This window comes from Gouania willdenowi, chromosome 6 (assembly GCF_900634775.1).
Source record: "Gouania willdenowi chromosome 6, fGouWil2.1, whole genome shotgun sequence".
NCBI lineage: Eukaryota > Metazoa > Chordata > Actinopteri > Blenniiformes > Gobiesocidae > Gouania > Gouania willdenowi.
The window spans coordinates 4,406,459-4,418,896 of record NC_041049.1 but is presented as its reverse complement, the minus strand read 5'-3'; the positions used below and the strand labels follow the sequence as shown (position 1 = coordinate 4,418,896).

Genomic DNA, 12,438 nt, shown 5'->3' with positions numbered 1-12,438 from the left:
AGGCGCCGGACGCACGTCAAAAGCGTCCGCCGCGCGAAAACCTTCAAAACGCGCCGCACAGGAGGTGCGAGATGCACAACGACATCTCTAAAGGAAGCTTAGGAGAGCTCTTCTTCTCTGCTTGTTGGGTTGAGTTGGAACTGTAGCCCCCTGCAGTTACAGATTTTTATTCATCCATGTTTTTATCCTCTTTCAGTAACAAAAGATGTTTACATCAGCATCTTTAACTTTTCCTGATTACTTACAGCAACCAAAGGCAACACAAGTTGTCATTTTGACTAAAAAAGCTGATTATATGATCTAAAAATCAGGCTAAATGCTTCACTCTAATAGAAAACAATGGGATGTTTAAAGGCAGTGGGGCTGTGTGATTCCAACATGGTGGAACACAGGCTCTAAGACTGTAGAGTAGTCCCGTTTTTAAAAGGCAATGAAGTGAATATGGTGCATAATAATGCGTTTTATTAGACATATATCTTCTAATAAGTACATTTCAAAGGTTTTAGTCCAGATTTGTTTGGTTAAACCTTCCATTATGTAGATTTATAAACTATAATTGTCTAAATATAATTGCCGCTCAGCTGGCCAATCACATGTATCCAGCTCCTCAAAAGTTCCTGGACTTTTTAAAAGCCGGGAAGGTCCTGAGTTCTTAACTTTTTTGACCAGCTATAAACAGGTCTGTGTTCTGCTGTTAGGTTCCCGGCTTGGCACAACCTCACAGTTTCCCCCGGATTTAAAAATAGTCAATAGCTGTGTTTGAATGACAGTTTTTCGCAAAATAAATGTGATATTTCAAGTGTCGCCAAAGCACAATTGCAAAGTAGTCATGTGACCAGGTACGTCTCGTCCTCTGAAGTGTAATTGCAGAAAAAGTGTGTCCATTGTGCTTTTGCTATGCATTTTAATATCGAAATGTGTGAAAAACCTCCTATTTAGATTTGAACACATTTCCAAGGGTAATGGTAATGCAGCTACTGACATAATATTAAACCCTGTTATTGTACTTTGACTCTGTCTCTTGTTATATTTCATTGTTTTGTTGCCATCTTGAGCAGCAATCTGCTGTGTATAACATTGTTAAACCCTCTTACGTTAAACTTTCTCAATGAGAGCATTTAAAATAATGCCAACTTTAGGTTATAAGGTCCTCCAAAAAGGCCTCGAGGTGTTTACAAGGAATAAAAACTTATAAAACAAAGCATTGTCTTTGGTTCTCCACACCAAACAAAGCAGTTCAAGAACTGTTTTAGGGAGTTTAATCTAAAAGCTCTCATATTGACCCTTAACTTCTAAACCTAACTTGATCCCAACCCTTGACGTAACGTTCCGTCTTTGCTACCATGTTTCTTTGAACCTGCTTATCTAGTTAAGTGTTGCAGACACTGGAGCTTATTGGAGAGCTTAATTATTCTCATATCAGCAATGACAAAGCACATTTCACAGACCCAATTAAGAAATACAGCAATGGAAAAGAAACTCGCCTCCGGTACCGTTTCTGCTGATGGATGTTGATTAAATAAAGAGACACAGGAGGACCGTGTTGTTGCCCTGAGGGGTTGTTTCGAGTGTCCAATCATTTCGTGCAAATGTTAGCGTCATTTAGAGGAGGGCTTCTTAACCTTGGGGTCAGGACCCCAATTGAGTTTGCAAGACAATGGGAGGGGGTCGTCATATGCCTTCAAAAAACTAAGAATATTTTCTGAACATTTTACCATTTTTCTGCAACTACACCAAACTTGCCATAGTTCACCCTATTTTCATTACTTTATTCTTGCCATATTTTTGCTCCTTTTAATGCATTTTTGCTACATTACTCCCATTTCTGACACTCCTCCATCAAATTTCAATGTCTTTTCTGCACATTTTTTCTACTTTAAAGACATTTTTAGCACTTATAAACCCTTTCCACCACTTTTCTACCTAATGTCACATACATTGACCCATTATTGTCACTTTTATCTTTAATTTATTTATTTCTTTATTTAAGTAGGGACAATACATATTAATGAACATTCATAAAAAAAAATGTAAATATGCCAGATTGTAGCCAACGGCTAATTTCCAGCTGTTGTCCTCAGACAGGCTGATGTAATAAAATGTTACACTTAACAATAAGACATGGCGAGACACAAAACAATATATAAAAAGATTACATACAGGACAAAAAACATAGGGATCACAGAATACAGTAACATCTCATGTAAATGGAACACTGGGAGCAGAACAACTACACTCAAGAGAAAAGACAGGATGCTGTGGGGCCAAGAAATGTACAGGGGAAAGAAAAGCAGTTCACTTCCACATAGTCAGGGTTGGTCAATCACAGGAGTGCAACAATAAATTTACATTATCATAATAATTTATTTAAAGTGCCACTGTGCATTGCAAATTTTAACCTCTTTTCACCATATTTAATGGTTGTTTTTGCCAATTTAACCACATTTACGATTTGTCATGCGCATTATTTGCCAGTTTAAACTAATTGTTCCTACTTTTTAAATTACATCCACTTTTAAGCCAATATTGACCTTTTGAACCCTTTTTACCACACTTTTCCATCTGTTTTTGGCCACTCTAATTTGCAACTTTTAACCAATTTCTGTTTTTTTTTTCAAAATTTCACCACCTTTTTCTGCCATCTTTGGTCACATTTAACTCCTCTTATTTCTGATTAAAATAAGGATTTACATCTGTACTATGATGCAAATAATACTAAACTTCCTGGATAACAGTGGATATTATTCAGATGAATAAATAAATGTGGTTATCACAGATTCAAAGAACAATGGACCATCATTTTACTGACTTTATGGATGGACCCCAAAAATCTCTCCCCTTTATTCCCCCTATAGATGACCCTGTCTCCACGTGGCTGTTCTTCACAGTTCACGTCTGTGTTCAACCACCTTCAGGTATAGTAGGTTTATTTTGGGGGTCGCGGGCTGAAAAGGTTGAGAACCCCTGGTTTAGAATTAGATATAAAGCTCACCTGTGGCCATTTTTCCATCAGCTGCTGCCGGTCCATCTGGAATAACGCTCTTGACCTGGAGGAACTCGTCGGGTTCATCGCCTCCGATGATGGTGAAGCCGAAGCCCATGTTGCTTTTCTGGAGCGCCGTGGAGAGGAAGCTTCCTTTCAGCTGAGTGGGATCCCGCGTGAACAGCGACTTTTCTAAAAAAAAAAAAAAAAACACAAAACAAATCAGCAAAACACACTTGATGCAACGCTTCAAAGGAAACAATGAGTGGGTCGTAAAGCTGGTGGTGGGCGGTGCTTGAGCGGAACAAAGGGGATACGAGGATCGCGATTACGTGGACACAGTTGGGAACGGTGGTGCTCAAAGATGCAAGGTAAGGTTGAAAAGGGTAAGAAATGCCAATTCCTTCTGCCAGCATCAACAAATACCATTAACGCCATTCCTGGCCTTCCATGCTGAAAAAGGGTGGGCAAAGAAGGGGTGGAAAGCACATCGGAGCGGGTCCTCAGTCCCACGTCTGCAGAAGAAGTATCGGATATCAATGAGAGTCATGCGGCCAATCAGGGCTCAGCTCCAGGAGACGATAATGGTGGAAGGGTTAGAAAGGAAGAAGGACACAGAGGAAGTTTCCAGGGCAGAAGCAACGTCAGAGGTTTGATTTCTGCTATTAAAATATAGACTGAGATGTAGCTCCGCCCCCTGCCTGATCACATGGGTGCTTATTGGCTGCACTGCGCCTTAAAGCTTGGTCCCCAGTTAAAATAATTACAGTAAGGCTTCGTACGTACTTCACGAGAACAGCAAAGCTTTGTTCTTCTTTCCAAGGTTAAAAAAAGAAGATATTTCTTTATGGTTTTGAAAGTGCACACTCAGGTGGGAGGAGCTTAGATCAGCTGACACAACCTGAACCTTCAATTTCAACGGAGGGCGTTTTTCAGCTGATGAAGAAATAACTGTTGTCCCTTAATGTGACGAGAAGGAAAAGAAACGCATTCAAAAAGCAGTTTACTGTACGTGTCGGGTGTATCAGTTCTACTGGTGATCGTTATATCTGGTGAAGCGTTGGCTGAATGAGTGTTTAAATTCATCTGATCAGCTTGTTCGGTCAATCGCAATAAAACAGATTTTTAAATCTTACCGGTTGTAAAATCAATGATGCGATCACAAGAAACAAAACATCATGACTCATAAACTCAGCTCAGTGCAATCATGTTCAGCCTTTCTCAGTTGAGAGGATACATGAAAAAGACAAAGAGACACTTTAATTTGACGCTTTTTAGGCTGTTTGTGTAGATATTTTTTATCATGTTTTACTGTCACAGCTTTACCCACATATGGCTGCAGCTATTGTTGGAGGAAGAGGATAACGGTTTTTTTCTGCTCAATCAACATTTTTCTTTTTATTTCTTTGGGATCTTAGTAAATCAGGCCCACAGTACAAATCCAACACAAACACAAAGAGCGACGTCCAAAACCAATAAATGAGACGTCATTTTGTTCTCGGTGACGATGGTAAAGAACAAAGTTCTCTATTCTAGTGAAGCCTTAGTGGAGCCGTCCCTCGCTCTGATCCTGTCCCACTTACTGATAATGTGCCACAGGGGGAAGGCGCTACAAACAGGCTGCTCCACCATCACAGTGGTGTGTAGCGGCAGCTGAAGGTGGGGGCCGCCGTTCATCCGCCGAGTCAGAACGTGCCGAAGTGGGGAGGCGTTGGCGGAAGAGGTGGAAGCGCACGTGGTGGCGGCGGCGCCGTGGTCGTGGCTCGGCGAGCGGAATACGTCGCCAATGCTGTGCCAGCGTCCGGACACCAGGGGGGGTCTGGAGAGCGTGAAGCAGCGTCCGTCCTCCACTGGCATCAACGTTTGACAGAGTGAGGAGGGGAGGAGGTGGATGCAGGCGTGGGGGGAGGAGAAGGAGGAGGAGGAGGAAAGAAAGCCTTGATTGAATGTACACACTGAGGTTACCGTGGAGATGGGGTTTATATTCTAGTACGTCCTACAAACCAAGGAGCAGAAAAACACACGTGAAACTTTACCAAACACGATGAAAAGAATAAATGGGAACACTTTATTTGAAGTTGTATAATTAAAAGTTGACATTACCAGAGGTGTAAAAAATACTTATATATATATATATATATATATATATATATACTCAAGTAGAAGTACATATACATACATGTACATGTACATATATATATATATACTCAAGTAGAAGTACTGTTACTTTATTGAAATTGTACAAGTACAAGTAAGTCATACATAAAATACTCAAGTACAAGCAAAAAGTAGCTCATTTAAATAGTACTCAAAGTAAAAGTTACTCATTACTTTCACCTCGCATGTTTATTATTGGTAATACTGTAAATCTTGGTGCGGTTCCTTTACATATAGTAAACATCTCATGTATAAACTTAAAAAGGAAGAGACCAAATCTTGCACAATTGGAACTTCATTTATTTTCCACAAATCCATCTGTATAAAATAAAATGTTTGTAAAAATGTACAATTCTATTTTTTTTTTTTTTTTAAATAACAGGCTCTACATATAACTACATTTATGAACTCTAATACATTTCATTTTTTGTAGTTTCATAATGTCCGTTGATTAAAACAAAAAGTAATAATTTACTCAGTAACAGTAGAAACGTACTTCTTTTAAAACGTACTTAAGTACTAGTAAAACTACTGATTTACACATACTGCATGGTCATGAATGTACAAGTACCCATGAAAGCCACTCAGTTACAGTAATGTGAGTATTTGTAATCCATTACTTTCATCTCTAGACATTATGCTGTCATTATCTGTCATTAGCATGAATAAGGTGTCATTAAGTGCCATTCTTTAAATTATGACACCTTTGGAGCTATGTTGGCATTTTTTGGGTTAGGTGGAGGTATCTAGTGGGGTTAGGTAGGGTTATGGTCAGGGTGTGGGGTCAATTACATTTTTCAGTTACAAATACGTGTTTCCAATTACCCCTGTTCAATGACAATTACGATTACAGTGACCAGCATTTTTTTCAATTATAATTAAATTACAATTATTTTCTATCCTCAGAAAATCCATCACAATTACGTCCTCAGTGACTGAAGTTCACTTACAATTAATCACAATTCCTGGTCTGAAATAAACAACGTAATAAAAGTGAATGTTCCTCTTGTGTTAGCTTTCTGTTAGCATCTCTAATGATAACAGGTCATAAATCAGCTGTAAAATACACTACAAACAAATCATCTGTTTTATTTACTTGTTAGGCTTCCTATTCAATGAAAATATAGCTTTTTAATATTTTCGGTGTGGACGTATGAGCCTTTTTTCTGTCAATATAAACCTCGATTTAAATTTTTTTTAAATGGTAAAATGGTTTCCCAGTTTTGTGTTAAATTATAATTGATTAAATTATAATAGCAATTACAATTAAATAGTCAATTATCTGAACTAAATTACAATTTAATTACAATTACGACAGCAACAGATTTTTAAAATTATAATTACGCCATAATTGCAATTGATTATTATTCACGTGATTACAATTATAATTGACCCCAACCCTGGTTAGGGTAACAAACAACACCTTCATTACACCTTATTCATGCTAATGACATGTGTCATGTCATAATAATGACAGCGCAATGTCAGCCTTAATGTATAAACTTGAAGTAAAGTGTTACCAAATAAATAAACTGAAGAACCTTCTTTATATGAACATACAACCTTTCAGAGTCCTCCTTTTGTTCTGAACATCAAAATCATCTAATTTCCTGCTCTGAAGAAAGAAACCAGCAACTTGTCCCATTTTTGTGCCCAACTTTCTTCACTTTCTGGAAGATTTTTGAAATATTCATCTAGGTCGTCCTCATTGGCTTGAAGCTGGAACAGGCTGTTCGACATCGTAGGACTTTGTTGTGTCTTGTAAGCGTATCCAAGCATGAAAGCTACATTTCTGTAGTTCGACATGAGATTTTAGGGCAGAACGAAAAGGACGTGAAGCTTTTTTTTAATCAAAGACATAAGGAGCTGTGCAGATCAACCGCGGAATAAAACCTTTGATAGTTCCTCGCTCACATTATAGAGATAATGTAATATCTCCAAATGAAAGCAAGAACAGATCAACTGTTAAACTGTATCTGAAAAGCCTGAAAAAGCTGTGAGACTTAAGAGAAGAATCATTGGAAAAGTGCAGATTCTGTATATTTCATTAGTTTTTATTAAACAAAGTCTCAGATTTGAAATGTTTTTGTCTGTTTTCTAACTCAGTGACTGTTTGACACTCGTCTTCACTTTAGATCAGGGATGTCAATCTGCTCTTAGTTCAGGGGCCAAACACAGACCAGTTTAAACTGGACTGCAGATTATTTGGTGGAAAAAAAGAACAATTTTAATATCATTGTAACTTCATTTTTAATATCAGTTCAATTCACTTCAAAAATTCTTAATTTTGTTACCAGTTCCACAATTTACAATAAAAATGCAAAAACCTAAAAATATTGTAGAGTTTTATTAAATTGGTGAATTTGAGATCATATCTGGATTATTTGGTTATTGATATTATTATACACAATAATTCATGTTTTCTCTGTTCTCTCATTTTTATTTTGTTCTGCGGGCCGAATTGGATGCTCTAAAGGGCCGAATTTTGCCCCCGGGCCTTGAGTTTGATACATGTGCTTTAGATGGAGTGTATCAAAGTATCCCATGTGTTTATAGTATTTTTTAGTTTCCCTATTCTGCCATTTAAAAACCACTGAAGGAGAACGGCAGTACCCGTGCCTCCCCTTAGGGGGCAGTGTTGTGCACATGCATGTATTTTTTTTCTGCGGTCGATTTTTTATTTAGATTGTAAACAAAATCCCAATTGATGGTCATTTAGAAAACATAGTTGTGAGAAAACGTTAAGGTAAAGCTGGGTACATACAGTACATCGAGATATTATGAGGGGTTTTCTCACAGTTTTCCCCCTTCTCTACACAGAACACAAGACGCCAGATTAGCTTCTGTTTTGTCAGATTAAATTATCTGATTATTCTGTGTTCTGAGATGAGTTAAGAGTGAAATGTTCCCTATACAGTAATCCCTCGCTATAACGCGGCTCACCTTTCCCGGCCTCAGTGTTTTGCTGACTTTTTTTAATGTGCAATATTGGATGCATTTTTTTTTACAGCGTATGATCGCTCATTGTGTTCTGCGTCCTGATTGGCTAATGCTGCGTTCACCCACCAGCGACACATCCAACTCAGTGAGTTTCACTGCCTGCTGAAGCGAGGCGCTGCGCTCCTTTTTCTCCTCTCATAAACATAAACCACCAGTGAAAAAAGCCAGTGTGATTAGCGGCTAATGCTATGCTAGCTCAGTGCTACAGAGAGAACTTTTACCTGCTACTACCACCTCCTCACTGATTCTCCTCCACGCCAAATCCTTCCTAGTTATAAAGGCTGTGTCATACAGCTCCAGGTGGTCACACACAGCTTCTACCCCATGGTTGAATGAACACGTACAGTAGCTGGTGATATGTACCTATTCAAGTTGGTTGCAACACGCCAATAATCAAGAAAGAAGAAGAAGAAAGTCCAGTTTGTCTTCAGATGGCAAAGGGGTAAGAGCAGACGTATTGCTCTTTCATAATAATTGCATTTTATAAAATATTTTGTCATGGAAAGGCAGAAAGTCAAGCCTTCCCGAGTAAATAAGGTTTGAGTCTGAGTTAAGTCACGACTCATTTGTTTTCAAGTCCAAGTCAAGTTGCAAGTCCTGTGTGATTTTATCATGTCAAGTCTAAAGTCATCATACGTGGAAATACAAACTAGGACCCATTAGTGTTGAAAATGCCCCTTTGAAATCAAACTGCTCCGTGTTTGGCCCCTGAACTAAAACGAGTTACAGGAACATCAAAGATTAGCCGTGTCCAGAGAAGACACAGGAAACAAAAACCTTCAAAAACACAACAGCACTCTCTAAAAAGCAAAAGCAAAACTGTGTGAACTTCAGAGTAAAGCTGGGTGTCGCTGCGTGTGATAGGTGGAGCTCTTACCTCTGTAGATGGTGGGAAGGGGCAGCGAGGACAGACCCTGACTTTGCATCTGCATCTGCTGCTGGACCCTCCTCTTGGCCTCCAGCACTGGGTTCTCAAACTGGGTCCTTCTGTTTATATGACTGGGAGGAACAGACACGGAGGGAAAACATCAGCACGCAGTTTGTATTGTCATATTTCATTACATTTGGCTACGACATTGTATAAACTTCATTATCAAATAGTGGAGTGGTAACCATGGCAACGAGGGAGAAGGTTTTTCATTATTTTTCCAGAGTAGACGTATGTACTTCTTGATTTAAAAGGGAAAACGCGACTTATAGTCCAGAGCGTCATATCTGTGGCTTTTACAGATGGCAGCACCATCTAGTGCAGAGGTTCTCAACCTTGGGGTCAGGACCCCATTCTGGTTAAGCGAGACACTGGGAGGGGGTCGCCAGATGCCTTCAAGAACCTAACAATTTATGCTCAATTTTTTGCTTATTTTTACCCCTTTTCTGCAGCTACACCAAACTTACCATATTTTAACCTATTTTTTTTATCACTTTTTCTTGCATTATTTTTTGCTTCTTTTAATGCATTACTCCCATTTCTGCCACTTTTCCATCAAATTTCAATGCCTTTTCTGTACATTTTATAAACCCTTACTTATAAACCCTTTCCACCACTTTTCCATCTAATGTCGCTCATGTTGACCTATTATTGTCACTTTTAACCTATTTTCACTATATTTTATGCTTAATATTGTCATGCCCAATATTTGCCAGTTTAAACTAATTGTTTCTACTTTTCTCTGCCGCTTTTAAGCTAATCTTTTTTTTTACCACTTTTTCTGTCAGTTTTTGGCCATTCTAATTTGCAACTTTAAACCAATTTCTGTGGTTTTTAAAATAACTAAAGCCCAAATGTTTCTCTGTCAGTTCTTTGAGTGTGTGTTAAAGCTCTAACTAAAGTAACCAGAGTATCTGCCTCTGATTATTCAAATAGTTTCTTAGGGACAGCCTTTGCTCAGGTATGTTCTGGTGAAACTGTGACAACAACAAAGACAACAAGTGTTTTCCTTCATTTATTGATCACAGTTTGATTGTTTAGACAGAAACTGAAGCTGATGAATAAACAGGAACATTTTTTTTTTACAGGTGAACCTTAAAAAACAGATTTGATGAGAATCATTTACATTTACAGAATGACAGCAGGAAGCAGAGCAACAGGTTTCCCTCACACACACACACACACACACACACACTCACGGCAGTGTGTTTATTAAAAACATTTCAGTTACAGTTTGCAGAATTCAACACTATCTCCATAATAATAAATACAAACTCCAGCGTATAGAGGTTCAGTGAAGGTGGTGATGACTCTGTGGAGGAGAGTCATTGTTTCAGAGACGCTGTAGAAGGACAGAATACCTGCTGTGTGATCCACGTACACTCCTATTCTGGAGGACTGAGGACCTGAGACTAGAGTGTAGATGTTGTTGTGATAAAATGTGTAACTGTTTGGAGAACATTCTAACATCCATGATTTGTCATTTAATCCAAATCCACATTCCCTCCCTCTCCCTGCTCTGCTGATACTTTTGTGTGTGACCACTATTTCAACTCCTCTCCCTCTCCACTCCACCTCCCAGTAACAACGACCAGTCAGACTCTCTCCACTCAGGACCTGATACCATCCAGTGAACCTGTCTGGATGATCAGGATGAAGCTGATATTCTCTCATTAATGATACTTTTCTGTTTCCTTCTGATAATCTGAGTTTTCTGTAAACTGTGTTTGGATCCAGAGTGATTTCCTGTGAATACTTTAAGAATCCAGCTCTGGTCCTCAGCTCTGATGGTAGATCATCCACTCTCTCCACAGTCTGACAGACTTTGTTCCAGTCCTCCATCAGGACTTTGTGGAGATGTTCTCTGAGCTCTGACACAGCTGCTGTCACCTCCTCAAAGCAGCTTCCAGGACCTCTGTGGATGATGGAGGAGTGTGTGGACACACTGAGCGCTGACAGGGAGCTGTAGCTGAGGACAAACTGGATGTGATCCTCAGTGTGGGAGAGCTGCTGCAGCTCAGCGTCTCTCTTCTTCAGCTCACTGATCTCCTGCTCCAGCTTCTCCTGAAGCGCTCGGACTGCACTCACTTCAGTCTGCTGCTTGGATCGGACCTCCTTCTCCAGCTCAGAGCTTCTTTGCTGGAGGAGACGGATCAGCTCAGTGAACATCTGCTCACTGTGCTCCACTGTCTGATCAGCAGAGAGTTTGATGGTCTTCTCCTGCTCTTTAAGCAGCTCCACATCTTTCTCTCTGTCCTGGATGTTCTTGTAGATGTCAGCTCGTCTCTCCTGCAGCTCTCTCTGTTTCTCAGTCTTTTCAGTTGCAGCTGAAACCATGTCGTGGTCTTTATGTTCCTCTATGGAGCAGATAATACAGATACACTGCTGATCAGTGCGACAGAACATCTTCATCACCTCATCATGATGAGAGCAGATCGTCTCCTGGATCTTCTTGGACGGATCCACCAGTTTGTGTCTCTTTAATGCAGCAGATTCATGATGAGGCTGAAGATGTTTTTCACAATAAGAGGCCACACAGTTCAAACAGGACTTGGAGGCTTTCAGTTTCCTCTCAGTGCAAACATCACAGGCCACGTCTTCAGCTGCAGCAAATCTTTCATCAACAGGATCATCTTGACGTCTGTTCTTCTTCAGCTCCTCCACTAACTCTGCTAACATGATGTTTTTCTTTAGATCAGGCCTCCTTATGAACGTCTCTCTGCACTGAGGACAACTGTAGCTGTGCTTCTCCTCCTCTGCATCCCAGTGTTTGCTGATACACTTCCAGCAGTAACTGTGTCCACAGGAAGTGGTCACCGGCTCCTTCAGGAGGTCCAGACAGATGGAACAGGAGAAACTTTCTGTCTGTAGCTCAGCTTCTTGCTGCTCCATTTCAGCAATCTGTCACTGTCACTCCCTGAAACCAGTCTAAGTGCAAAGTTACTTTACAGCATGTTTCAGCGCTCAGCACTTCCTGGTTACACACACACACATACTGCAGGTTGGAGGGAGGAACAAAGAGCTGTGTGCTCAGAGCCAAGGAATCAAGGAGGTGAACTGGTTCGACAGATACTCAGATTAAGTGTCCGATGAGTGTTTGAGGGCTTGAAGCTCACAAACTGTTGAAGACTGAATTTATGGCTGAATAATCAATGAAAACAACCAAAACTAATGTTAACCATTCCTGCTGTAGTCTCCTAACCGTGGTTGGGGGACCCAAGGGAGATCTGTTTCCTCCAGGGCTGAATGTAGCTTTTCCTCCAGGGTTAACTCCTGTAGACCTCATGCTTTTTAGTAGTAGTGTTATCACAGAAAGAACAGGTCATTTTGTTGTTGAAGAGCTGAGCTTTATGCTGTAGCTTGACACAAT

General features: G+C 39.9%; 1 protein-coding gene across 1 annotated transcript; it reads right to left on the bottom strand.

Moving 5' to 3' along the window:
• Nucleotides 1-10,250: 10,250 nt before the first annotated feature.
• On the bottom strand, nt 10,251-11,982 carry LOC114464772 (tripartite motif-containing protein 16-like). The gene has a single exon (XM_028449312.1). It carries the CDS (start codon nt 11,958-11,960, stop codon nt 10,296-10,298), a length of 1,665 nt encoding a protein of 554 aa, XP_028305113.1. The 5' UTR covers nt 11,961-11,982; the 3' UTR covers nt 10,251-10,295.
• Nucleotides 11,983-12,438: the final 456 nt, after the last annotated feature.